The sequence below is a fragment of the Cyanistes caeruleus genome, chromosome 12, assembly GCF_971803275.1.
Source record: "Cyanistes caeruleus chromosome 12, bCyaCae1.hap1.1, whole genome shotgun sequence".
Taxonomy (NCBI): Eukaryota; Metazoa; Chordata; class Aves; order Passeriformes; family Paridae; genus Cyanistes; species Cyanistes caeruleus.
Window position 1 is genome coordinate 14126146 of NC_141712.1, and position 26912 is coordinate 14153057.

The 26912-nt window shown below is 43.5% G+C and overlaps 1 protein-coding gene across 3 annotated transcripts; it reads left to right on the forward strand.

Annotated features, from left to right (window-relative positions):
- Nucleotides 1-64: 64 nt before the first annotated feature.
- RFWD3 (ring finger and WD repeat domain 3) lies at nt 65-23308 on the forward strand. 3 transcript variants are annotated; one of them, XM_086847182.1, is made up of 13 exons: nt 65-387; nt 2661-3042; nt 4450-4700; nt 6400-6497; nt 6593-6790; nt 9009-9100; nt 11207-11321; nt 15909-16137; nt 17356-17506; nt 19631-19807; nt 20410-20624; nt 20868-21085; nt 21691-23308. In XM_086847182.1, the coding sequence occupies exons 2-13, from the start codon at nt 2663-2665 to the stop codon at nt 21832-21834; spliced, it is 2268 nt and encodes a 755-aa protein (XP_086703308.1). In that variant the 5' UTR covers nt 65-387; nt 2661-2662; the 3' UTR covers nt 21835-23308. The 3 variants fall into 3 exon arrangements, with proteins under 3 accessions (XP_086703308.1, XP_023790446.2, XP_023790447.2); XM_023934678.2 differs by having other exon boundaries at nt 374-688; XM_023934679.2 differs by having other exon boundaries at nt 379-570.
- The last annotated feature ends 3604 nt before the right edge of the window (nt 23309-26912 follow it).

Sequence of the window (26912 nt, forward strand, 5' to 3'; positions counted from 1 at the left end):
CGGCAGCCCCGCCGCCATGGCAACGCCCCGCCCACCTCCCCGGTTTGAATGAATTTGCGTTCCCGCTCTTTTCGCCCCGCGGCGTTTCCGCCAATGAAAACTCTCTCTCCTGCTTTTGCCCCGCCCTCCATCCATCAGGGGCCTCCTTGTCCAATCAGCCGGCCTTCACTGCGGCGCTTTGACCAATCAGAGCACGCCCTACCTCCTTGTCTCTCGCCCCTGTCACGCCCAGTTCCGTTGAGCAGACGGACAGAGGGACTGGTCAATGAGAAGGCGAAAATGGCTCGGACTCGCCCAATGGCAGCGGGCGCGGGGGTCACAGCCGGCCAATAGGGTGGCGGGGGCGGGGCGGCGCGGCGCTCGAGCGGGCGGCTGGGCCCGGCGGAGGTGAGCGGGGGGCGGTGGGGCCGCCGGCTTGCTCCGGACCGGGATCGGGCTGGGATCCCGGCACAGCTCGATCCCCCCGGGATCAGGCCGAGTTCCCAAGTACTCCTTGTTCCCCCCGAGTGCTCGGGCTGCCTGCGGCTGCCGGGGGAGGGATATCCTGCTCCCGTGTCATTTTTGTGACGGGTTCGTCTTTAAAATATGCAAGCTCTGTGAAAAAGACGGCAGAGATTTCCCGCTCGTGCAGCGTGTGTTTGGTTTGGTTTGGTTTGTTTTTCTTCTGGTTAATTTCACGCTAAAGCAGGTACGGCAGAAGCCCTGCGGGCGGTGCGGAGCGGGGCCTGGGTGCGCTCCGCAAGGGGCAGCTGCTGCTGCCCTCAGAGCCCTCACAGCCCTCGGGTGCGAGCCCTGAGGCTGCCGGCCAGGCTCGGCCCTCTGGAAGCTCTCGGAATTTCTCATTTGGGCCCGGGAAGGCCGTCTGTGGGGACTCTCCATTTGCGGGCTCTTGCCGGGACTGCCTGCTAGGCAGCTGGCTGGCTGGAGGAAGCACTGCTCCTTTGGGCCGGATTCCAAAATTTAACCGTGAAAATGGCAGTATTAACGTTTTTATAAATCTCACAGTTAATGTAGGCAATGGAACATGATGCCCCGGGAAACTGTGGATGTCCCAACCCTGGAAGTGCTCCAGGCCAGGCTGGATAAGGCCTAGTGGGAGGTGTCCCTACCTATTCTTTATCTTTTGACCAATCTTTTCCAATTCTCTCCCATTATGTACCCATCTCTTCCAACCCCTTAACATCACGATTCTATGTTTGGTGAAAATAAAGGCTTTATTATGGTTATAGGTGGCAATTCTATCATGATTATGAACATAGGGTTAGAGATGCAGTACTTGATTGTTGACTATTACCATGTCTTGGCCATGCAGCTGTTCTGGTGGGAGATGGTAACATCTATTTTTGGCCTAGCTTAGGCTGAATTGATAATCAGCATAGGAATGATGAAATGACTCATAAATTAGAAATTTTTAAAACATCTATAAAAATATTTGAGCCGTAGTACAACCTTTTTTGTTAATTCTTGTGTACATTTTCTGCTACTTTTTATACACAACCAGCATTTGTTCTTTGTATACAGCCCTAGCTGTATACCTTCACCAGGTTGGTAAAACTGGTGTTAGTGCTTTGGGCTTCTAAATAGTGCTAAAAGCCAAGGCTTTTCAAGTTTATGATTGCTTAAGTACTTTTTGGAGAATGTGAATGATTTCCAGCAGCTTGCAGAATTTAATCCACACACCTCTTCCAATAAAGGACTTGAGAGTTTTTGGTGCATGTGTTCATTCAATGAATTAAATAATCTTGAACTATTTTGTTTGTGTTGTAAGAACAGTGTAACCAAAGTGCTCTTAATTTGATGGCGGACAGCAGCAAGAGAGTTAATAATGCATAAGCTGTTGTCTCTGTTTTTCTTCAAACCCTAAGGTAGCACTCCTGTTCTGGAGGCAACCTGAAATCCATATGCCAAAGATGTAGAAGGTCAACCATCCTTAATATATTTACAGTTTTACTGCAAATTTCATGTTTATTAACAATTCATGTTATCCAGTCTTGGGCTGAATATGGATCCACAAATGCTGATGCTGCAGATAACTTGGTATCAGTAATTTCTCAGTCCTGTATGCTGCTGTCATTCCCCTTCTGTGTTTGCCTGGTGTTGGTAAATACCTGAAGGGCTGTTCAGTGCACTCTAGGTAAGGGTCACAGTGATCTGTTACAAAAAAGCAATTTTATTTGAAGAAACTTAAATGTCACTCCAGCTCCTGAGATCAGTACAGCAAAGGACTGTGTCATAGAGCTTGTTTCTGGCTGTATCTGTGGGTGCTTGTGCAGTGCTGCTCACCTGGGAGAGTCTCGCAGATATTCCCAACTGTTCTTCAAGATCCACGTGAATTTACTTGGCAAGTAACTGATGGCAGCAAGAGAACATTAACTTTACATAGTCATCCAAATGCTTATTTAAGTTGATTTTGCAATGTGCCTTTGGTGCTAGCTGCTGTCGAGCCAAGGACTTTGAGCCCAGGACTCCTGGGAGGTTGCTCCCAGCTCACATATATGTATTGACTTGTGGTTTAGCTCTGCTGCAAAGGACAACTTTTCTCTTGACTGAATTCTAGAAGCTTTTTTAGTCACTGAGTGCTGTACCTGGTTCTTGCTACCCTCAGGCTACAGGTAGGGTACACTTATAATTAAATACTAGTTTTCTTCAACTCCTTGCAGAAATGGCTCAAGAAGAGATGGAAGTTGATCTCCATCCAGTGGCTGGTTACTCAGTGGAGACCCTCCAGACACATGCCCCGGAGCCCTCTGGTCACCCAGAGCTCTCACCCCTCATTCCTGTGCTCGGTGAAGGAGGAGGCAGCGCTGCAGCCTTTCCTGCTGACGATGCTGTTGTCACACCTGACGCTGGTACAAGGGAGGCAGCTCCAGATCCTGAACTGCAGACAGGTCCTGCCACAGCCCCCAGTGGGCTGGAGAGGCTACAAGGGGCGTTTGATCTGTACCAACCACTGCCTGTGCCACAGCTCACACAGCGTCCGCAAGTAAGGAGAGCTCGCAGGCAGCAGAGAATTGGTGGTTCCCAGAGGACAATCAGCACCAGGTAACGCAGAAATGAAATTGGGTCTGAGCTGCCCTCTGATCAAGTCCAGTATCAGTTCAAAACTTTCCTTGCTTCCTGGCTTACAGAACCCAGCCCAAGTGTGTGGCTGGGACCAAATCAAATCTACCTTTTAAGTTTCAGTAATAGCACAGTGACTTCTGGTCTCCTCTGGCAGGTTCTTTGCCCTTGTTAAGTGAATCCCCCTGTTTCATATGTTAGGAGAGGTAATGTTGACTTCTGAGCCCCAAAGCATTTTGAATTTTGCTTGCAGAGCTTCTGCTGCTGTTGCCTCCGCACAGACATATTCCTGCCTGTGATTCCTGCAGCAGTGCTGATTTTCAGCAGTTTGAGACAGCATTTAGCTCAGTGGAGCTTGTGCTCTGATTTATATTTCACCTTTGATTTGGGATCTGCCTGATTACATTTACTGGTGACAGTTGTTACAGAAACTTTCACAAACATACAAACTGATAGTTTTCTGTAGGTTTTTTTTTTTAATTTTGCTCTGTTGGGGTTTTTGTAGTTTGTTTGTTTTTTACTTTCAGACAAAATAAAAAATCCTCTCCATTTAATACCATTTGTACTGGGATTAAAGGGGGATGAGTGGGGATGCTCTCCAGCCAGAAAGAAATCCCAGTTCCTTGTTTATTTGTTTTTTGTCTCATCATTCTATCTTTTGTATGTGCCAAGGGTGAAATTATAATTAACTGAAGCATTGCTTTTAAATTCAGCGAGACCAAGAGCTCCTCTCCTCCCAGTTGATTAAACAAAACTGTATTGTTTGCCCTCGGATTGCCTGTGAAGGTCACTCACAGTTGTGAGGGCTGGAAGGCAACCTGAGAAACTCCTTTGAATCTGAAGGATAATTGAGATGATAGCTGAACTGATGGGGGGGGAGAGGGGAGGATGTTTCTATCTAGGGATGAAGTTCCAGTAGAAAAGAAGAGGAAAGTAGACTAAGAACAAAGTAGCCAATGGAATGAGGCTCTGATCCAAATGGTGTGCATTTCACAGTACCAGTTCCTCCAGGACCCAGGGCTGAGTTAGTGTTGGAGAGACAGATTAGGAGTTTCCCTTAGGCTTATTAGTGAATGATACTACTTTGTTTTTCTCCTCTCTAACCCCATCATCCCCTTCTCCTCCAAAAGAAGACAATATCATTGTTGTAATAAGATTTTCTTTGAACTGAGCAAAATGAATTGTTGCTGATCCTGCTGATTGTTCACAAAGTGGGCTATCCTATGTGATTGCCCCTCTACCAGAGAAGCCCTGATGTGATAACAGTGACACCTTCCTGCTGCGGTCAAAGCCTAGGAATTTTCCTGCAAGCATTCATGGAGAAACATGATGAGTCTTTAGCTTACCTGAAATGACTGTGGCTTTTGTTTCTTACTTTTCTGGACTCAGGGCAGCATTGGACCATTACTTTCAACTCAGTAGGACCCAAGAGCCATCTGCAGGACCAGTTCCACACCTGGAGTTGCCCCGTATTGCGAGGGACACCCAGGAACAGCGCCCAGACGAGACCATAGAAGTGAGTGACTCTGACAGCAGCACTTCTGAGGAGGAGGAGGAAGAGGAGGAGGAGGAAGCAGTGGAGGCAGCAGCACCACTGTTACCATCAGCCCAGGAGACGCCTCCAGCAGCGAGCTCAGGAGGTTTGTGCTGTATTGGAACTGTGTAGAGACTGATTGCAGACACTTCCCTTGCTGTTTGAAAACACAGCAGGGAAATCCTTTTGAGCTTCCCAACAGACGGTGCTCAGAGATCTTTGTGCCCACAGCTGACAGGAGCAGGCTGCTGCCACACGGCTTCCTGGCAAGCAGCTCCTAAGAGCAGCAGCAGCAATGGGTGATTGCTACCATAATGTTAAATACAATCTTTTTGCTGTTTGCAGACTGCTACTTATTGTGAACATTTCCAGGATTATTTGTAACTTAAATTTAGAGATTATTGCTTGCCATGCTTCCGCTGTCATATATTATTAAGAAATGCTATTGAAGACATCAGGTCACAGCTTGGACATCAGCAAGAGCTTTCAGAGAATGATCTGATTCATTATTTTTTAATTATTTGAAATTCCAATCTGTTTCAGTTTAGTTTTCATTCCTGTAACTTGTGTCACTTAGCTGAGGAGATGGAGGTGCTTTTTGTTTTTCTTTTCTCATCTCTTTCTGTCTCCCAATTCTTTATCTAAACTCGTGTTCTCAGGCTGACACACACTTCAGTGACATTGTTTGTGATGAACATGCACAGTTTATTTAGAAGTGACAAATAGTTGAGTTGCTAGTCAAGGTTATTGATGCCCAGAGAATACAAGAACAAGGATAACTTTTTACTTCAGTCTCTAAGGAATGCCCTTATGATTCACTCTCTGCCCTCAGTTTTGGTTTGATTGGCTAGCCCACCATGTTACTTTTTTTAAAAGGATACATCTCTGAGGTGTCTTTTGAACAGATCCATTCTGCTTGCTCTGGGCTAGTTTTACACATGACAGGAGCTCAAGCTGTTAAGTGCTGTATATTATTGTATGAACATATGCTCTCTGTTGGATTTTCTGGAATTCCCTTGTTGCTTATATAAGCCAGTGGCTCCTCTTACAGCTCAGAACCACAGAGGCTGAAAACTTTATTGACATTAGCCAGGGTTAGGTGATACTTCTGCTGGATGGAGAATACCTGCCTTGATAACTAGATGTGATTAATAACTCCTGTTTTGTCAGGAGCTAGAGGGGAGGCAGTGATTTCTGCTCCTTTTTTACTGTGCTAGTGGTGATCTCCACATTCAGTGTGCCCATGCCTCAACAGATGGGCTAACAGAGGCCCACCACAAAAACACAGGGAGAGTACTAGCAGAATTGGTAGTTCAGGCAATTACCAGTTGGAAAACTGCTGAAGTCAGAGTGAATGGACAGCCAGCATATGGGAAATGCTTCCTTGGCACATGAAATATGCATGCTTAGATCCCTTGGCAGAGCAACTTCTGATATTGCTGTCTCTCTTTCTCAGGGCACAATGATGCAGAAATATAACCTTACATCAGCCTAACTATAGACCAGGTCTGTTTCTTTTGTGCAGGTCAGAAAATTCTGATAACAATTGCTGTTCTTAAAAGATCTCTCCTTTTTCACTGAAATTCTGTTGCTTTCCATAAAAGAAAACATAAAATTCTTCATCACTACTGTACAGGTATAGAAGGCCTTACACACAGACTGTGCCCAGGACACTGATCTGAAGCTTTATAAGTAACCTGTGCTGTGTCACTACTTAACCTGTGCCCTGATGATTTCAGATCAAAGCAGGAAAACTCCTTTTCCCCCCATTATGAATCAGGTTATTTAAGCAAAGCTTTCTTTAGTTTCCAGTCAGGTACAAGCAGAGCCACCTCAAGTTTTGTCTCAAGCTTCTGCAGAACACCAAAGTCATGAAGATGAAGCTGAAGTCCAGCCAAAGCAAGTAAGGTGAACTAAATGCTTTTTGGAACAGATTATATATGATAAAGGCTGCATTTTCTAAAACGGTCGTATTGGTTTTTTAATTTTTATTCCTAGACAAGTCCACTAAAGAAACTGGAGCCATCAGTTCCTGTTGCACCCCTGGATGAGGAGGAAGGAGATATCTGTGCAATCTGCTTTGAGCAGTGGACCAATGCTGGGGACCACCGTCTGTCTGCGCTGCGGTGTGGGCACCTCTTTGGCTACACGTGCATTGAGAGGTGGCTCAAGGGACAGGCAGGGAAGTGCCCTCAGGTAAAATGGGTGTTTATGTGCACTGGAAAGCACTTACCATATGTGCCTAACTTGTGCCTCAGATGTGATCACTGTAAGTGTTACAACTGGCTGCTGTGTGAAGCTGCTGTCAGAAGCAGCAAACCCCACCGTTATTTTGATGTTATTAGGCCAGTAGCAATTAACAGTACTTTAAAGGATGAGTTGTGACTGGGATCTTCTCCCTCAAGTACAGCATTTGTGAGTAGCAGATGCAAAAGTTTGAGAGTACAAGTTCTAAGCTTGGAAATGGTTTCAGAATGCCCCACTCTGGTCCTGGAGAGAACCACCTGGAATGGAAGTAGCAGGTGGATTCCTAGAAGCAATTAACTAAGCATAAAGACTATGTTGTTGGACAAGAAATCTGTCTGAGAGCTGTTTTGGAACCACAGAATGGTTAGAGTTGGAAAGGATGCTAAAGATCGTCTAATTCAGTTTTCAGCTGATAAATCTTCTGTTTTGAACTGCGTCAGCTTTTGCAGCCTTTTAGAGGACCAGGTTGTTTAGAAAGCTGCAGAGAGCAAACTGAGAACCAGATTACATCTTTTAATGTCCCTTTGCAAGTGGTAAATCATCTTTTGAAGGTTTTCTTTGCAGCTTTCTTTACATGCTTAATACTAATCTCCTTCGATGAGGTCTACACTTACTTTTCTGTGATGTATTTTCATTCCTTACTCCTTTTTTCCAAAGGAATGTTGACAAAAAATAGGTCAATGAGTACCTTGTAAATAGGATTCAGTTCTGCCACTTTCTAAGTTGGTGGCTGGAAGCCCAGGGTTTCTTTGGCTTTGTCATTTTGAGAGCTTCTGTATTCTTGCTTGACTTTGCAGGATTCCCTCCTCTCAACAAGAAACTTCCTCTTGACGTGTGCTGTGACTAAACCTAAAGAATCCTTGTTGCCATAGCAAAAGCCCAAGTTGATTTTTCTTACCCCTATCAATTCTGTGTAAGCTTTTCTTCCCCCACTTGAGGCTCACACAGAATTCTGAGCGACCTGTCTGGCATATTTACTCTTTGGATTTTTTTTGGACTGCTTTCTTCTTGAACACTAACATCTTAAGGGTTGCTTGCTCCCTCTTTCTCTTCCAATGCTACAAACAATAAAAAGTTCCTGGGAGTTCATGCTCTGGAGAGAACCTTGAAGCTAAATCACCTACCTTTCATTTTCAATCACCATCCTTTGCAACTGGGCGTTCTGTGGTTGAATAGCCCAGAGTTGCTGTGCATGGTCTGTATACTAAGTGGCTTGAGTGCAAGTTACTGTGAAATTGCAGCATTCCTGATCCTGCCAGTGGCAGCTGCTGGCTGCCAGGAAAACTGTCTTGGCCATTTATTTACTGCTTGGCAAGGCAGTTTTTACAAAGGGAGGGAGATTGTCTGCTCTGAGACTATTGTTTGTGATATCATTGTGCTGCTAAGTGTTAGAGAAGTCTGCATTTGAAGCACACATAGTAATTTAATATTTAGCAGAGGTTATTCAATCTGAGTATTCACTGCCTCTTTTCTCATCAAGAGTATTTGCAAAACAATAAACTAGGAAGAAATTATGGTATCTGCAATTCTAACTTGCCTTCTTTTTAAGGTGGGTGTAAAGTGCTATATGGTTGCAGCTTGATGCACAAAATTATTGAAATATCTGACTCCCTGTGTATCCCTGAAGTCAGTGAGATGTCAATGTTTCATACAACACTGGAACATTTTTATGGATTTGGGCCTGTAGAATTTGATTAAAGGAATATAGTACAGAAATAAGAGTTGAGAGTATACTCAGGGGTTCCTAAATACTTGTCTGTTGGCCAAGCAGCAAGTCTTGGTGATTTCAGACCTGAAGTTGGGCTGGTGTTTTGTTCTAGATTCTCTTGTTTTCACTTCTTTGTCTGATTTGGGTTTTTTGACCCTGGAACTTACCTGGCCATGCTGCCTTGCTGATGCATTAGCAGAATACATTTAGTAGGAAGCAAGGAGATGGATTATTAAAGGTGCAGTAGGATATGCAGCTTTTGTTGTAGCCCTGGTTAGAGCTCTGGTGTCTGTATGAGGGAGCATTTTGCAAACATGCTTGTAAGTGTTCGTGGCATTGTTTTCCAGCAGACAGCCTGTCCCTTCAGAGCTAAATAAAACAATACCTATGGATTCATAGGGATGCATAGTTTGGACAGTTAAATTCCTGCAGATGAACTGAGCTTGTGTTTGATTTCAGTGCAATAAGAAGGCCAAGCGTTCCGACATCGTGATCCTGTATGCCCGCACTTTGAAAGCGCTGGATACCAGTGAGCAGGAGCGCATGAGGAGGTACAGAGTCTCCACATAAAGATACCTGACCCTGAAAGCTGCACTCTAGCTTCTACTTCATGCTTTCATTTCCTGTACTCTCTAAAGCAATTTGTGCATTCCCTTGGGGTTTATCAGGAGTGTAGCTACCTTAAAAAACCAAGGCCTTGCTGTGTTGCATGTCTTAATTTTCTTTTGGAACAGAATTCTTGAGTTTGCATTTTGTGGCCCAGAAACAGCAAAACCTATCTTGTGCTATATCCTGAAATGTTATCATGGGAGAACATGCAAAGTTAATGCCAAAAAGCTGTATATTGCTAATTCATCATTAGATGGGAAAAGCAAGGCATAGTTAGAATGCAAGGAGGGTGAATAGCTGACCTTTTCTGCCGTCTTTTCTGCATGCATTAAACAGAGTAATACCTCATATGAATCACTTTCCATCTTGCTTTGTCAAACTCTTTATGTAGCTTTACTTGCAAAAGGTCAGCAAGCATTACTATGACTCCCACTTCCCTTTCCAGCTTAAATGTAGACTTTGTATTGAAAAAAGGGAAAAGCAGGTATGAAAATGGGGATTAATTTCTTTTCAGTAAGATGCTGTCACAGATACTATTCTGAAACTAAAAAGCTGCAGATATCTGAGTTCTTCTGAGCCTTATGTTGAACAGAATTTAATTGGGGTTCCTTCACATGTCTACAGCTATTCTTTCAAGGTAGTCTTTCAACAGAAACCTCACTATCCTGGTAATTATAGATCAGAAATGATTGAGGAGTTACAGTCAGGAAGGGAAGAATCTCTGTTCTCTCCAGATTGTCACAGCCTAATGGTGTTTGAAGTGTACCTTTAGAAGGGTCATGCTTCTTTTATTGGATTAACACAGAAAAATAAATGATATATTTTTTTCAAAAGTACAGAAGACATTTGGGTGTGTCATGAAGGGGTAGTTGTCTGACTTCTGTTTGTGTCTCAGAACCTCACTGCAGCCATTCCCCACATGCCCTGCCTCTCCTCTGCCTCCTGTTTTTGTTGTAAGGCAGGGAGCAGTGACTGCCTGTGAGTCCATGGAGCTGCTGGCAGTGGCTGCCTTGTGGCACACAGCCATGAGTGGAGCACAGATGTGTGTGCGCATGCATTAGCATTGTTTGCACGTAGTCTTAAATTAGGTATAAGATCATGGGGTTTGTTTCTCACATTCAAAAAACTCCACCAGCCTTCAGGCTTTGGGTACTGATATAAAAAATGTGTTTGTGATGGTTAAATAAGCATCTCACCTGTTTCTTCAGGGAAAAAAAAATCACATGAAAAAGCTATAAGGAAATGACAGAATTCTGTGTTTCAGAACATGCAAGGCTACGTCTGCATTTGCAAAATACTCAGGCAAGCTAGAGCTCCCTGCACATGAACGACAGAAATAACTGGAATATTGCAGCTTTTGACGTACAGAATGCAGTGGGCAACGTAGACCAAGTGTACAGCTAATTTTAAGGAGCGTTGGTGTTTCTTTCCCCACTTTAGCTGTTCCTTCATGTAAGCCTGTATGAAAGAGAAATAAATTCAAGTAACTTATCAAAAGTGCTGCTGTTAAATGGTATGTATGCACTGTTGAGCTCAAGGTGAGGTAGTAAGTGGGTCTTTTTCATGGGCATTCATAGAAAATTTATCTGTATCATTTTTTCTGGTACAGATATATTTTCCTAAAATAAAAGATCAGCTACTGGTAGTAGAGACAAGCTTGAAGATCTTGCTGTTATATAGTTACGCTATGATGTGCTGTGTTACTGACAGTGTATTACATGGACAGGATGGTATAGAATTTACTTAAGTGTTTCTGTAGGGGAAAGAAAATTGATTTCTCTTTCACTCTACTAAATTAGTCCTTTTGGAGAGGGTGAGGAGAAAGGCTGTTGGAACAATACTTGAAGTGAGTCATTCAGAACAATTACATAACTGAATATCTCAAGGTGAGTGTATTGGGTTAATGCAGTACCAGGTTTTCTGTTACTTGTGGATTTGCCTGAATAGGATTTGTGGTGGGATGAAGTCAGAGGGCAGGAGCTGACAGCCCAGAAAAGCATCCTAGGTAATACCTAGTCCTAAGGATTACTTTCCTCTCCTTCCTTCAGCTCTTTAGAAAAGGAGCAAAAGTTGCGGAGACAGGCAGAGCTGGAATCTGCACAGAGCCGTCTCCAGCTCCAGGTTCTGACAGATGAATGCAGCAAACTCCGCAAGCAAGTTCAGGTGAGTCTCATACTACAAATACACAGAGTATTTCTTCCTTTTCAGCCTGCCTTTTCCATGTTCCCTTAGTAATCAGAAAGATTTAGTAAACACAAGTGGTGAATCATCCCAAGCTGGTAAAGACATCCCGGGCTGGATGTGTGCTACAAAAACACTGACTTTTTCTTGTGCTTTTAAGATTTAATTGAACTTGCAGCCCAGCAGTAGAGTTGTTTGGCTGCTGATGTTGCAGGTTTCTCCTCAGGTTTTGTGGTGTCTGGAAAGGCATGGTAATAAAGAACCAGACTTAGACTCTTTGTCTTTCTTGTAGTTGCATCAAAATAAGCTTTGGAAATCTCTGTAGTAAGCCTGTAATACAACCCATTATCACTAGTTAGTCAAGAGCATTTGAGAAGCAGTTTGTGAAGAGGCATGGCTGCTTGCAAAATCAAAAGAAAACAAAAAACCCTAGGGGTTTGGGTTTTTTGGAAGGTTAGTCAACATTTCTGTTTAACACCTTCTGGTACCTGGCCTGTCAGTAGAGGAGGCTGTATATGGGCTGAGCAGCTAGTGAGAGGCACCTCTTAGAACACAAATTACTGAGTTTAAACGATGGGTTGTTAAATGACTGCTTCCTTCTGGCTTATGCAATTCTGAGATATTTTGTAACCCATCCCAGCTGCTTTTGCAGGATTCCTATAAATTATGGACTCTGCCAGTGCTTCCAACTGTGAATTAGCTGGCATATTCCACCAGTGCTAGGTTTTCCAAGAGCCTGTTTCATTGCCAGTTTTTGTTGAATTCACCTTTTGTTGAATGAGGCAGATGATACCCTCTTGCTGTCTAGAAGCCTGCTTAATTTTAGTCTTTTCTTTATTCCTGTTTTTTTTTTTATAGCCTTGGCTATTCATATCTGTACATTAAACAACATCCTCTTTGCTGAAGTCTTCCTGTGTGATATAAGATAAGGCTTTATAAATTTCCTAAATTCCTGCATGAAGCCATATGCTCATCATCACTAATAAGAAAATTGGTCCACTTCAAACTTTGGCTTAAGAAAAATGGAAATGAGATAAAATTGCAGGTCCATAATGTTTTCCTGCAATTCATTTAGTGTTAAATGATGGAGTATCCAGTCTAACTGAATTGAAGTCACATGTTATAAAGATTAAGTACCCTGTGTTTTTTAAGCTCTGTTTCAGTATTTATACTGCATTCATCATTGTCTTGTAGTGGTTAATGCAAATGCTGGAAGCAATTTTAAGGTGCTTGTTTATACTATTAATAAACTGAAAGCAAAACAATATACTGGGGAGCAAAAAAGTCAGCAGGAAGTCTGCAATAAGTCTTTAACATGTTTGATTGCATTTTGAGCAGATGCCTAATGAGCTCCTTGTTTTATGGGAAGTCATATAGTAAAGCAACTACTTGCACAGAAGTATTTAGGTTGGGAGGTTTCTAGCCCAGCCCTGGTTGGCTGATTGCAATGTAGGGTTGGGTTGTTCAGGGCTTTTTGTTGCTAATGCTCTTGAGCTGTGCCCAGCAGCAGTCATGGCAGTAGTTATGACCTTTTTTTAGGTTTGTATGCAGTTTTCTGTGTTCTTACCCATCAACAGTCTTGTTCATTGTACTTTGTTATTGAAGTATGTAATGTTATTGAGACTAGGAAATTGTTTTTAAGTCTTTAGCTATATGAAAATACATGAGAAAAGGAACTTGTAGATGAGGAAAGCTCTGAAAGAAAGCCCTCAGGAGCAAGGGCTGTGCTGAGCTGTGTCCTGCCCACCACATGGAGTTTCAGGCTTGTGTTTTGGAACCAATGCTGCTGATACGTTACCTTTACCTAATATTTTTCCTTTGGGAGCAGAAGGAACTTGGGAATGAAATGTGAGCTACTGCAGTACTCCTCCTGAGTCTGCCGGCATTTTCAGTAAAAGTAGCTAATGATAAGCAAATTACCTCTGCCTTCTCATATTAATATCAGTGATCAGGTAGGGTAGGATATCTGATTTTGCACATGGGAAGCAGTAGCTCTGTTTGGGTATGGGGCAGGAAAAGGAGAACTGGCAGGGAAATTACAGGAAACTGCATGCTGCTGTGGAGAAGAAAGCAAATGTAATTGTGACCCTTGCAGATATCAGTTTATATTGTTGTAATGGAAAAGCTTTTTTAAAATAGGATTTTCAGAGCATCCAAAAAAAATTAAATGGCAAAATACCAATAAAAACTTGTGTATCCAATACCTCTAGAAAAAAAAAAAAAGCAAGCTAATTGTTTTATTGAACAAGAATTGTTCATCTTTGTGAACTCTGTTCACCTCCAGTTGATGTCTGGGGAAGTGAAAGCTGGTATTTCATTGCTGTTGTTTATAGTGAAATGCTCCATGTCCTTTAGATTGAATTTGAACCCAAACCCCAAAGGGAGGTGGAAGGTGGAATATCTGCAGTGGTGTACCACAGCTTGAGGTTGTCCTGTCCTGTGTTTCTCTATCAAAGGCAGGGCTGGGGCTGTGCAGTGCAAGGTGGCAGGTGTTCTCTGAGAGCTCTGTGGGAAACAGGCAGAGAGTGACAGTCACTGATACCTGCCTTTGTCTTGAAAGCAGCTATTAGGGCCGTAACCTAATAACTCAAAACTGTTCTGAATTTATTGTAGCTGGTGGTTTTCCTTTCCTATTCATTGTGCTCTTCTGCTGCTCCTTCTCCTGCATGCTTCTCAGGAAGACTTGTGCTATATAGCCCATTTTTTCCACCTGGTGTGTTCATGTTCATTCATCAGTGCAAAGGCAAGGTGAAATCTAGAGACAGTCATAGCATGTGCAGAGAGAGGAGTCTGCTCTCAAGGCCTTTAGTTGACACCAGGCAGCAGGAAAACTCTACAAAGCATCTTAAAGGAAAGTATGGCCTTGTATATAATGAACAGAATGTTCTTTTGAGCACAATTAGTGGAATTTGTCTGCAGTGCAAGGTTTTTAATCACCTTGCTAATGTGCCTCCAGTAAGACTTCCTGGTTCTGCTCGGTTTGTCCATTGTGTTTAAATGTAAACATTGTACTAATAGTCCTTGTGATTTTAATTGCATGGTTTCCTTTTTAATAACTTGTGTGAAAGTTGAATGTTGAGTGCAGGTGACAAGGAGAGTTTTATAAGGTCCCTAGAGCAACAGATAATTTTAATCTCTTTTGGTCTCCAGTGGTCGTGGTCTCCCCGGCTCCACCTTTTAGAAATAATGAGTTTATTAAATTTTTGATTGAAAGTTACTTTCTTCTAAGTTACCTGTGTTTTCATTGACTGCTTACTCTAAGCCTGAAGCTACAGCTTTCATCATAAGCATTCTGACACCCCTCACACCCCTTCTTCCTTGCCCAGGTTGTTTTAGTCCTTTATTGCTCTAATGGGATCATCTGAGGTCTCCAGCTTCCTTTTTTCTTTTTTTTTTTATTTTTAATAATATTCCCGTGGGACATTGGCAATGTGTTTGATGCCAAAGAGATCAGACCTCTGTAAAGAGTCAGATCTGCTCTCCTCTTGAGCAGCTTCCAGAAGTTATAGGTCTTGATAACTATTAATGTAGAGCTTGAACTTTGATCTCGCCTTTTTGAAAACTGCTGCCTATGCTTCAATGTAGGTTAAGTGGTGGTGGCTGATTCAGTATTGAGGCTGACTTGCAATTACAGATATATTCATAATATCACTCTTGTGACCCTTAATTGTTTAAAGATTACACAGTGTTTGAAGCAGAACCTGCATTGCTCAGAGAACAGAAAACAAATAGCAATTTTCTTTTGGTATACCTTCCCTCTTAAATATCCCTGAGATTCTGTATTGTCTGGTTTTGACCTTGGATTACAAGATAGTCCTTTTTGGGAAGGGACACTTCTAGTGGACTCACAATATGCTGATGCCACTACCTTCATTCCCCTGGTAATCTCAGTGGGAAAAGGAATTCAAGGAATACTTTGTTCCTCACAGAAGCTGTTCTTGGCCATGCCTTTGCTGAGTATCCTTGAGCATTTATCAACTGAGGTGGAGGAAAATTGGGGAGGAGGTGGTAGAAGACAGGGCTGGAGCTCTTGAGAGTTGTGTCTGTGTTCCTGGAATTTGCTGCACAAGGTTTACAAGAACAGGGTCATCATCATTAAATAGACTGACTTGTTTCCTGCAACGCCCTTTATGTTGAATCTTGGGCTTTTATTTTTTATGGGGTATTCTGGAATTCTGGAAAATGGTTTTAATTGACTTTCTCTTGTGGTTTAAGGGCACATAATACTTGGCAGTTCATTCTCTTCTAAACAGCATTGATCTGGTAATAATTGTTACTGGCTTTTATGTGTTGCCCAAGAGTCCTCTCTTTCACAGGGTGTAATACATACAATAACAGACTCTGAGTACATTCTGCCAGTATTTACACGGCATTTGAATGCTTCTGTTGCTCACTGTCATAGGCCATGGACTTAGAAATGTAGCACTTAATAGGAATAGTGTGGAAATGGGACTGTATTTCCCTCTTTTATCTGAGAACAAGTACAATTGGAGCACCTGAAGCAGAGAGCACAGAAGGTTACACTGCTGGTGATGTATTTAAGCTCTTTGGATTTATTTTTTTTTGCAGGAGCTGAAGGCTCTGGTGGCCCAGTACAATGCAAGCACCTCACAGCAACCTGGCAGCTCCCGCACCTGCCTCCCAGGCAGCCTCCCCTCCAGCCAAAGCCAGCGCAAGTACCACTTGGAAAAGGCTTTTTTGGTGTCTCAGACTGGGAACTGCAGAGTAATGGCATACTGTGACTCACTGAGTTGTCTTGTGGTATCACAGCCTTCTCCACAGTCTACTTTTATTCCTGGTAATTAAGCAAGTCAGCATTTGGGGGTTAAGAAGTACAAATTAATGTCATTTCTACTTTGTCCCTTCTCCCTGCTTTTCTGATTGGCCTTTGCATGTAAACTTGCCTTGTAAACTGAGACTACTCATAAGGCTGCCCATAGTTCGTCTGGCCCCTGCACTGGTAGCTTCTGCCTAGCAAAGGAGCTTGTTTTCCCTGGCACTTCTATGGCAGAGTCCTAGCAGAGAGTCTCCAGATCTTCTGCTGGAATGCCACATCCACAGGAAGGTAAAAGGTGTGTCTGATAATCCTTGCAAAGGTGGACCTTCTGAAAGAACAAGGGCCCAGGAAGTGGGGCCTGCAGAGAAATTTCCAATGGTCAAGTGAGAAACACTGCTTCCCAAATTCTAGATGAATTGATGCACATGCAGCTGATTTGTCAGGACTCTTAAAAAAACCCAAAAAAAACAACAGAAAACAAACCAAACCAAAAGCAAACTCCTTCTAATAGGAATGCCTGAAGCACTGTTCACTAATGAGGAAATATGGATCCAAGAAGTCACAGGCAGCCCTGGTTTTGTCTCACTGTTATGTCCAAAGGCCGGTGACCTGACATCTGGACCAGTGCCAGTGGCTTTTTCAGTGCAATACATGTGGCATTAGGAGTCTGAGAGCACTTATGTGCAAAATGCTTTCTGACTGATGAAACTTACTTTATTTGGTTAATGGGTTTGAGGTTAATGTGCCTTATCTAGGCATAACAAAGTGGTTTTCCACATTTAACTGGTCTCATTTTTCTGGCATTTGTAGCCAGAGACTGAATCTCTGAATGGAGGCTTTGTGGTGACTCTTGTAGCACACAGGTTAAGTTCACCTGTAACCATTCTTTGCTGTGATGCTTGTTCTCTTAAATAGCCATGTAATCCTGCTCTTTGTGGTTTTATCTGGGCAAGAGTGTCTTTGAAGAAGCTGGCTAAAAAGCAGCAGGCCTTATAACAGAATTGTAACACTGGTGCTGAATTTGCTCGTACTGGCTGGGATCCTTAAAGGTTTAGCTTTGTTGCCATTTGAATTAAAGAATGATTTGTGGCAGTTCTTATCCAGAACAGCAAATAATTTACATGTTCATCCCACCACAGGCTTCAATACAGACTTCATAGTTCTAGCATAGAACTACGGCCAGTTCTATGCATATGCTGCTTTGCAATAATCTGGTTTTTTACCCTTCTTCTGTGGCAGGTTGTGGTGTTAAGATGATGAGCTTGGCCAACCTGAAGAGCAGTCAGTACATCCCCATCCACAGTAAACAGATTAGGGGCCTGGCTTTTGGTACTCGAGCAAATGGTTTGCTGCTCTCTGCTGCCCTGGACAGCACTCTCAAACTCACCAGGTGAGTCCTACTGCCTGTCCCTGCAGAGTATGACTGTGTGCAAGAGGCTGGGTTGGATTTTGTTCTTGGTATTCTGTTTTCTGAAAGACACTGCAAAGATGAGATCAGGTCTGCATATTCTCCCTGCATGTGAGAACTAATAGAGGGAAGGATTTATTGATTGATTTTGCATCTTTAAGGTGGAGGTGTCATGGAGCTACCTCTCTCTGATTATTTTCCCATGGAAAACAAGTAATTCAGCATGGACTGGCTGTGTTGAGGATAAATAACATAATATATAGACATGACATTTACTGTCCACTTGGTTTTCTGTTACAGCAGGGAAATGTGAAGCAGAAATAAGGGGTGGTTAGGCTGGGCTCCTCTTTCCCTGAACTGATGTTGGCTTCTATTTTAAACTTCTTGCAGATCATGGAATTCATCTAAGATATAAAAGGCATAAACAGCATGGTTGAGCATGTTCTAGAGGCTCTCCAGAGCTAGCAGAGACTTAAAGCAGCGGGTTAGAAACTAATTATGCAGAGACTGAGAGAAAAGTATGTCCAGTCCTGTTAGAATTTACAGTTTATGAGTGTGTTTTCTTGCTGCTGTACTGCTCTTCAGTCTTAATCTTACTGTGCTTTAAAACTTATTGGCTGATTGATTCTTATTGAGTTATATTAACAGCTCTGTGCAATCAGTCTGTCAGTATTGGGTTAGGCAGGATAAGTGTCTGTTGTTTGACTAATTAGTCTCAATTCTTTCCCACAAGTGAAGCAATGAAGAGAACTTAATCCTGCAACAAACGTTTCTTTCCTGTAACCATGTTGGAGGTTTGCTAGACTAGTTAAAAGTAAGCAAAACTATCTCTGATGCTCAAATCAAGGTGTCAGATTTCTAATTAAGCTGATAATTCTTTTCATGGTTTAATCTGAAGAGTGAGCAGACACTGCAGCAAGGAGCCGGACACTTCCATGTCTACCTCTCACTGCCTGGTGGGCTGCTTCAGTGCTTGTGATCCTCTTATTTTTGTGCTTGATCCCAGAATGTCTTGGAGTTAGATGTTTGCTCCAGCAGCATATGCATACTTGTTTCAGTCTCCCTCTGAAAGAATAGTCCTTCTTTGGCTATCTGTCTTCTCTAGTTACTCATTTCATTGTCATCCTCCCCAAAAGAATTATCCAAGATGTCTTTATGTCTCCTGCTCTGGCTTGGAGTTGTTTAAAATAGCACTGTGAGTTTGTTTTGGTTTTGGTTTTTTTTTTCATCCTGTTGTTTTGACCCAGTCACTGCTCTGATATCAAACTCCTTATTTCCCCAGCTAGATCTTTGTAGTTGTTCCCCTTACACTTACCTGGGAGCAATTATATGTTTCTCTGGAGTCCTGAGCATAACCACCTTCCCCAGGGAGAAGCACATGTGTTACAAAGGATATCCAGAGTTACTTGCATGTGTGCAGTCTTCTGTCTCTTGCCATTCTCAGTGTGCAAATGCATGTTGAAAATGCTGCCCTTTGCAGATACATCCTGGTCTGATACCAACTTCATCTGCATTCTGGGTTGTGCCCCTCTGTGGACTCTCTTCTTTAGAAACTTGGTTTGTAGACAGAACAATTAATACTATAACACTTTCAACTGCCCTTAGCTGCTCACTGTCTCACTCTTGCTTAAGATGGATCCTTTTGAGGCATAAATATTGTTCCTCTTGTGTAAAAAGAGGGGAAATTATTAATGAGAGATGTAATCTAAAAAGAGCCCTGTGATCTCAGGAATATGTGGTATTACGGGACTGCATCAGAGTTGTTTCTCCTAATTGTTCCCAGAAAAGTAACTTAGCTTTCTCTTGCCAGTAAGGCAGCTGAGACCCTGCTGTGAGATTTCCTCTCCCAGTCTCTAAAGATCAATCTGGAAAAAGAAGCGTTGGCCTGGAAGAATTATAAATCACTTGACAATATCCAAGGGATTATTCTGTTTGGGTTTTTAGATTCATGTCTGGAGTAAAGGAGGAGTTAATTGAGAATTCAGTCTAAAGAGAGATGCTTTTGTCTGAAGACTTTAAAAAGCTAGATTAGCTTACTTTAATTGTACTGTTTTCTCATCAGTAGATACTTGTGCAACTGGTCAACACTTTGATTTTCTTCTGCAGCTTGGCAACAAACACTGTGGTGCAGACATACAATGCTGGTCGTCCAGTGTGGAGCTGCTGCTGGTGTCTTGATGATACAAACTATGTCTATGCTGGATTGGTCAATGGCTCTATCATGATATATGATCTGAGAGACACAAACTCTCATGTCCAAGAACTGGTCCCTCAGAAGTCGAGGTATGGCAGAAGGGTTTATCATTCCTCTCAACTAATATACATCAACTTAAACACAGCTTCTTCCATAAATCACACAACAATTACAATAGTTTAAACTGTATTATGTGAATCCCTTGTTCAAAAATTCACATTTAGCACAAATGTGGGAATTATTATGGTGTTTATATATAACTTATGCAGGTGCCAAACACTTGTGCTCTTTTTAAGGCACACAAGGGTCAGAAATAGACCCACTGGTGCAGTATAAACAGAAGACCTGAATTTGTTTTAGAGCTGGGTTTAGTATTTAATTTTGAAAGGACAAATCACAAAGAGGTGTGAAATTCTGATGCTTCTGTTTCTTATATTCTGGGAATCACTGATTTGTGCTCATCTGATCTGTGCTGTCTGCTGCTTCTGTAAAACATAAAGGCTCAGTAGTTACACTGGATTTAATTTATACTTGACACATTCATTGGCTCTCCTTGCTTGAAGGTCCATCTCACAGCCTGCTTAGGCCCTTTCTTTGCCATGCAGTTGGGGAACTGGAGCTCTGCAGCAGTGAGCAGGACACCAGCAGAGCTGCAGCTGACAGCACTGACTCTTGCCAATGACCCTTCCAGGTGCCCCATGGTATCGCTGTCCTACCTGCCCCGGATGGCCTCAGCGTCGCTGCCTTATGGTGGGATATTGGCTGGGACCTTGGAAGGAGCCTGCTTTTGGGAACAGAAAGCTGGCAACTCCTACCGGCCTCATCACCTGCCCCTGGAACCAGGAGGCTGCATTGATCTCCAAACAGAGATCAACACACGGCACTGCCTGGCCACGTACAGGCCTGGTACGTACTGGGGTGTCCCTGCAGGCTCTGACCACTGCTTCTCACTGCTCTGGGCTGAGCTCAGCAGCAGCTTTGGTGCTGTGTGCACAGCAGAAACACAGCACCTGCTCTTACTAGAGCAATCAGCATCTGCACATAGGGAATGGGCAAAAGGAGGCAGCTGCAGGCTTGTGCTGCTTGTATTCTTACAGCTAAAACCTATATGAGTTTTTCGAAAGTTACCTTTTTATTTCTACTACACAGGTAAAAATAACCCATGTGTGCGTTGTGTGATGATGGAACTGACTTGCAGCCCACTGACAGAGGGCTCAGAAGATGTGGTGTGTTCTTCTAACCCGGTTCAGACTTTCAGTGCTGGGCCCACTTGCAAGTTGCTGACCAAAAATGCCATTTTTCAGAGTCCAGAGGATGACGGGAGTGTCTTAGTGTGTGCTGGTGATGAGGCATCCAATTCTGCTCTGGTATGTCTTGCTCCTTTCAGTGTGGTGTAGGGGTTCATTGCAGTTTTCAGGACAGAAGCCTTATCAGTCACAGTATCAGTGTGATTTGGTGGGAATTGTCTTGTTATGCACATTACCCTGTGCAGTTGGTCTGTTGTACTGCTGTGGCAGATGTAATTTCCTGATGGCATAGGACTCCCAGTCCCAGCCAAGGCCTGTGGTACCTGTCCATCAAAGGGCATGTAGGCAGGGAGCCCCTGTTGTCCCCCAGGGGAATGGGGTTGAGCACAGTGGCACAGTTGGGCCCTCTGAGTGGTGTAACAGACTCAGCAGGATAGTTAGTGTGGTAAGTGCTGTGGGAGAAGGATGCAGGCTTTTTAGGAATGATGGGGAAGAGAAGGGTTGCCCTTTGTATGAAAAAGTATGAGAGCCCACGAGTGGGGTCAGAGAGGGTCATCAGGGTGCATTGTGCTGCAAGTCTGTTAAAGACCAGTCAGATGGGGTGTGGAAGTAGAGAAAGGATCCTATGAGTAAAACTGAGGAAATCTTTTCTGGAGAGAGGAAGGTCTGTCCTGAGTAGGAGGGGAGATTCCTATAGTCCTTGACCTTGTCTGTCCCTTCCACAGCTCTGGGATGCTGGAAGCGGTTCCTTGCTGCAGAAGCTGCCAGCTGACCTGCCTGTACTGGATATCTGCCCCTTGGAAGTGAATCAAAGCCACCTCTTGGCTACTCTGACAGAGAAGATGGTGAATATCTACAAGTGGCAGTGAGCTGCCCCTACCCTTGCCACAGACTGTCCAAATGTGCTGCTGATAACCCTTCACAACTGCTCAGTCCTGCACTTGCTGCTTACAGGAGACAGGATCCATTACATCACCTTTCTTGCAGTAGGGAGGAACTGGGATGCGCTGGTGCCCAGGGCAATTCCTTTCTTCTTTAGTCCTCTTTAGGCCTGCCCTTATTTCTTCTTTTGTCAATTTTTTTTTAGTCAACCTCCACAAGCTGCCTCAGCACAGCAATAATTCCTGGAGTGTCTCCAGCATGTGTTACTGCACTTTTTTTTCTGCTGTGAGTACAGCACAGGGACTTTCACATCTCAGCTACAAGTGAATAAAATAAGAGGAACTTGAAGACCTGAGACTCCCACTGCACTTTCTTGTGGAATCCTGCCGTGATTACTGGGTGATGAAAAGGCATCTCTTAGCATTGCTGGTACACAATGTGAAAGCAAGTTCACTGCCATGTGGAGCACACTCCCAATGTTCTGTTGAACGTCTAGGGTCAGCTGGAAGATATTCCCTAACAAGGATGAATCCAGTTTTGGGACCATGGAGAGAATAGGCTTGGAAAAATCTCCAGAGAACCTTTTTCCTTTGTGGTTTTTTTTCCATGAGTATATAATTTGCACTGTAATTCCTTAATTCTCTGCCTTCTTTCTCTTCTCTCCTTCCTGCTTTACCTGTAAGCAAACTTAGACAGTTTAGTCGTGGGAAATTAAAATACTACTGGAGAAGTACAGGTAAAGAAGAGGGAGATGATTTTTTTTTACTTCCTTTAAAGACAGGAATGTAGTGAAACAGCCAGTACCTTGGAAAAGAATGCTGGCTGCTTCTGTTGTTTGGGGGTAGGGGGTTGGCTTTTTTCTGTTTAGAGGAACCAGTGGAAGCTCAGGGATTTCATCAGCTTGTTTTTACTGACCTTTTGTCTTCCTTAAATGGTAGTTTGCAGCTTCACAACTGGTCACAGAGAACTTGCAGTTGTGTTTGTGTGAGTGTGCTACAGCCACTGGTTTGTGAAAATGTGAGCCCATATGGGGTGGGATCACAGCCAGGGGATGTGTGTGGGCAGGTGTGCTCTTACCACCTTACTGTAAATAAGTACTTTGTGGGCTGGGGCGTTCATCTCCAGGTCAGATCGTGGAGGGGGACTTCAGTTTCATTTTGTTTGTAGCAAAGTCAAACTTGTGAGGATGTTGGAAGCTGCAAGACAGGTTCCCTGTGCTGGAAGGTTATCCCTTGGCATACCTCTGCCTCTGGATGTGGTGAGCAGCAGCTGTCCCATTTGGGTTGAGTGTGCCACCACTTCAGCTGCCAGGATAATTTTATTTGCTGAAGTCTGGGGCTTACACAATGTGATCCTGTTTGTCTTAAATGGGACTGAGAAGGTCACAATTTTATATTTTTCTGTATAATATTTTTTCCTATATTTTTATACTGTAAAAATAAAATGTTTATAATTATCAAATATAAGTGGTGCTGCTGTATTTTGAAAAAAGGTCTCAGTGATATTCACTGCATGTCTTATGAAGTTACCAAGGGTTCCCTTACTCTGGTGAGGTTTCTCTTGTATTATTTCCAGGTCACACTGAGCTTGAGGCTGAAATAGTGAAAGGTTTTAGTGAAAACTAAAAGCCAAAACTAAAAACTTGAACCATCCTGATCTGGCCAGGTGAGGGGGAAGAAAAGGGCTGAGCAAGGGCAGGCTACACACATGGGACATCTTTTAAATTAAAAAAGTAACTCACTGACATGAGAATTTTTGGCATTTTAATAATGATCAAGAACTAAGGGTTGGTAGAATGATATTGTGTAAAGGTCTCTCTTAACAACTAAACCAGAAGGAGCAGGATCTCTCTGCCATATTAATACAATGAACTTCTTGTTCTCAGCTATTTTGAGGCATCATTTTCATTCTGTCAACTCCAACCCCATCTTACCACAATAAATTTGGAAAGTTTTAAACATACACAGGAAAAAGAATTAAAATGGTCTGATTTTGATCTTCTAGGTAGTCCTTTGATTTTTGATTTTCTGGATAACACTTGTTTACTACTTTATACCACCATAAAGGAATAAAAGATACAAACTTAAATGCTATTAAAATAATGGAAGATGGCACTTTCACATTCTCAGTTTTCAAACCTAGAGTGTTAGAAAATGCACAAAGATGGGTGAGGAAACCTTGTAACACTGTCCTACTCCCAAGTTTGCAACAGGCTGCAGGAATGCGCACCTAACTGCTGCACAGAAAGCCATCAGCGTTGAGCGCTGATAAAAGGTCAAATGTGTTAATTAAATATTTGCTCATCTCTGCCTGGAGTCAAAGGGGCAGATTTGGGACGAAAGGATGAAAGAAATCAGTGTCTGCACTGTGCAGGGCATCTGTCATGAGAGGCTGAACTGTTTTGCTGGTGTTTCAGGCACGAAGCCACTGTGTGGCTATTTCTGCCTCTGTCTCTGGGAAGATTTTGTTATCGTGGTGCAGGGTGGCCCCTTGGCAATTCCTGTAGTAAATCTGGTGTGAAGTGATAGGTAAAGCCAGGCAGTGCTGTAGCTCCTGCAGACAGGGCTTTGCTCTTAGCTGTGCATGGGCATTTAAAAATAATTTTCTCCAGGCTCTTGCAGGGCAGTACCTTTCTAAATTTTAGTTCCTATAAAAGCAGGCCTGGGGGACAGTGCAGTGCTGGCCAGAGCTGGCTGTGGTGGCTGCTTGGTTGGCAACAATCCAGCCCCTGCTGCTCCCTGCCGAGGTGTGGTGTTGGGGGCTGGCTGGTGAGGAAGAAGAGGCTGGAGTTGGACAGCCATGCTTTTGGAGAAGGGCTGTCCTCCAACCTTCCTCTAACAGGGATGATCTGGTCTTACACTGTGGTGATCCATAGGGTGAGGAAGCAGCCAGCTCCAAGCCTCCATCCACATCAAGGAACTTTGCTGCTGTAGTACCTAGCCTGATACTTTAGCTGTTGAGAGGACTCTGGTGAGATTTTGACAAATAATCAAAAATGTTGCAGATGAGAAAATGTCAACTGCAGAGAGTGAGCAAAGAAATTTGCACAGCTTGGTGGGTGTGGGTGTGTGTGTGCGTGGGTGTGTGTGCGTGGGTGTGTGTGTGCATGAGAGGCAGGAAGGGCCAGTGCTTTGCTCGGCTCTGACCATGCCCACTGCCCGGGAAGGCAAAAAAGGAGCTACTTTGTGTCCCACATCAAATTGGATAAAACCCAGACAATGTAGCAAGTGAAACAAGCAGCTTAAACTGAACTTTGTTACACTGAGGTAGCCAGAGCATCCCAGTGGGATTTCATTTAGTTCTCTTTGGTTTGTGAGGAGACGTGACAAGATTTTCTGCTTCTGTAGATTTGCAGATTTTCTACCAAGGCAGTAAATTCCTTAAAAGACCTACCTTTGTGCTGGTTTGTGAAAGGAGAATATGGGGAAAAAACAGCTCAGCTGCCTTGCAGTCAACTGGAAAATTGAGCAGAGGGGGTCACAATACCTCAGCAGCAGGACTGCCCTTAGCCAAGCTGCTCTTAGCCCCTGTGAGCCCTCAGGCATGTTGATGTCAACAGCCTCCCTCACTTATGATAACGATATTTATCATTGTTTATTTGCTTTTATGGTAGTTAAAGATATTTAGACACTCCGCTGAGAAGGCAGAAATGCCTCCTGCTCATGTTACTCCTGTTTGCTGAAAGAGGTGGGCTGTGCTCGGATGGCAGCCAGAGCTGTGGGTGCTCTGGTATTACAGAACACTGGATTCTATGGGCCCGTGGGAAACTGTCCTGGGGTGCATCAGGCACAGCATCACCAGCCAGCTGAGGGACAGGATTGTTCTGCTCTGCACTGCTGCAGCTTCACCCTGAGTCCTGTGTAGAGTTTTGCTCACTGCAGTATAAAAAAAAAAAGCTATTAAGCTGTTAGTGTCCAAAGGTGGGTAAGGAAAATGCTGAAGGGCCTTGAGGGGAAGCCACATGAGGGGTGGCTGAAGTCACTTAGCCTGTTCAGCCTGGAGGAGACTGGAGGCAAAACTCATTGCAGTTGCAACTTCCTTGTCAAGGGAACAAAAGGGACCCTGATCTCTGTGGTGACCAGTGATAGGACTCAAGCAACTGGCCTGAAGTTGTTTCACGGGAGGTATAAATTGGATGTCAGAAAAATGTTCTTCACCCAGAGGGTGACTGAGCACTGGAACAGGCTGCCCAAGAAAGTGATCACATCACCAACAGTGCCAGAGTTCAAGAAGCATTTGGACAATGGTCTTAGGCACATAGTGTGTCTCTAGGGGTGGTCCTGTGTAGGCCTAAGACTGGGACTTGATGATTTTTGTGTGTCCCTTCCAACTCAGCATATTCTGTGATTCTGTGAAAATAGTGCCTTTAACTGCAAAAGAAGGAGGAATTTGGGGATCTATGTTCTGGAAAGCTTATCTAATCCTTGGGGCAAACTTTAGAGGTAACAGGCTTTCCCCAGCATGTGCTGGTCAAGAGAAATGTCTCAAACTAATTTCAGTGATTATCCCACCCTGTGAAGCATAATTAATTTGAGGGTCCAGGGCTTTGGTCTTGCATCAAGTCCAATTTGGTGCTTCCGCTAGCAGCAGAGGTCACGGAATGGGGAGTGAGCTCCTTGTGCTTCTGATGGCATTAAGCTGGCAGCAGCACTGAGTGCTTGGGAAGCATAAGTAGAATTAGGAAAGAATTGTGGCAGGTTGGAGGATGGGCTGGAAAATTGACCATATATTTTTCTTAAAGGTAGGTGCTAACTGCAACACAGATCTGCATCCGCACTGGGGGAAACAGTCTCTGCAGTTATGGCCTGTGGCTTCTGAGGGTTTGTGAGGTAAAGATGTGTCAACAGCATCACTCTTTGGGGTAAAACAAAGGTCACCTCAGGCTGAAGCTTTGTGCCTAAAAGGAAGTTGAGTATTTACATAGTCTTCTGCTTACTTCCAAATGTAGATGAGCAGTAGCACTGCAGGACTCTGATCTGCAAGAAAACCTGAAACAGTGGGGCTGAACCTGTCTGTATCATGCAAATAAACTATGGATTACCAGACTAGGGTTGTTGCCTTAGCC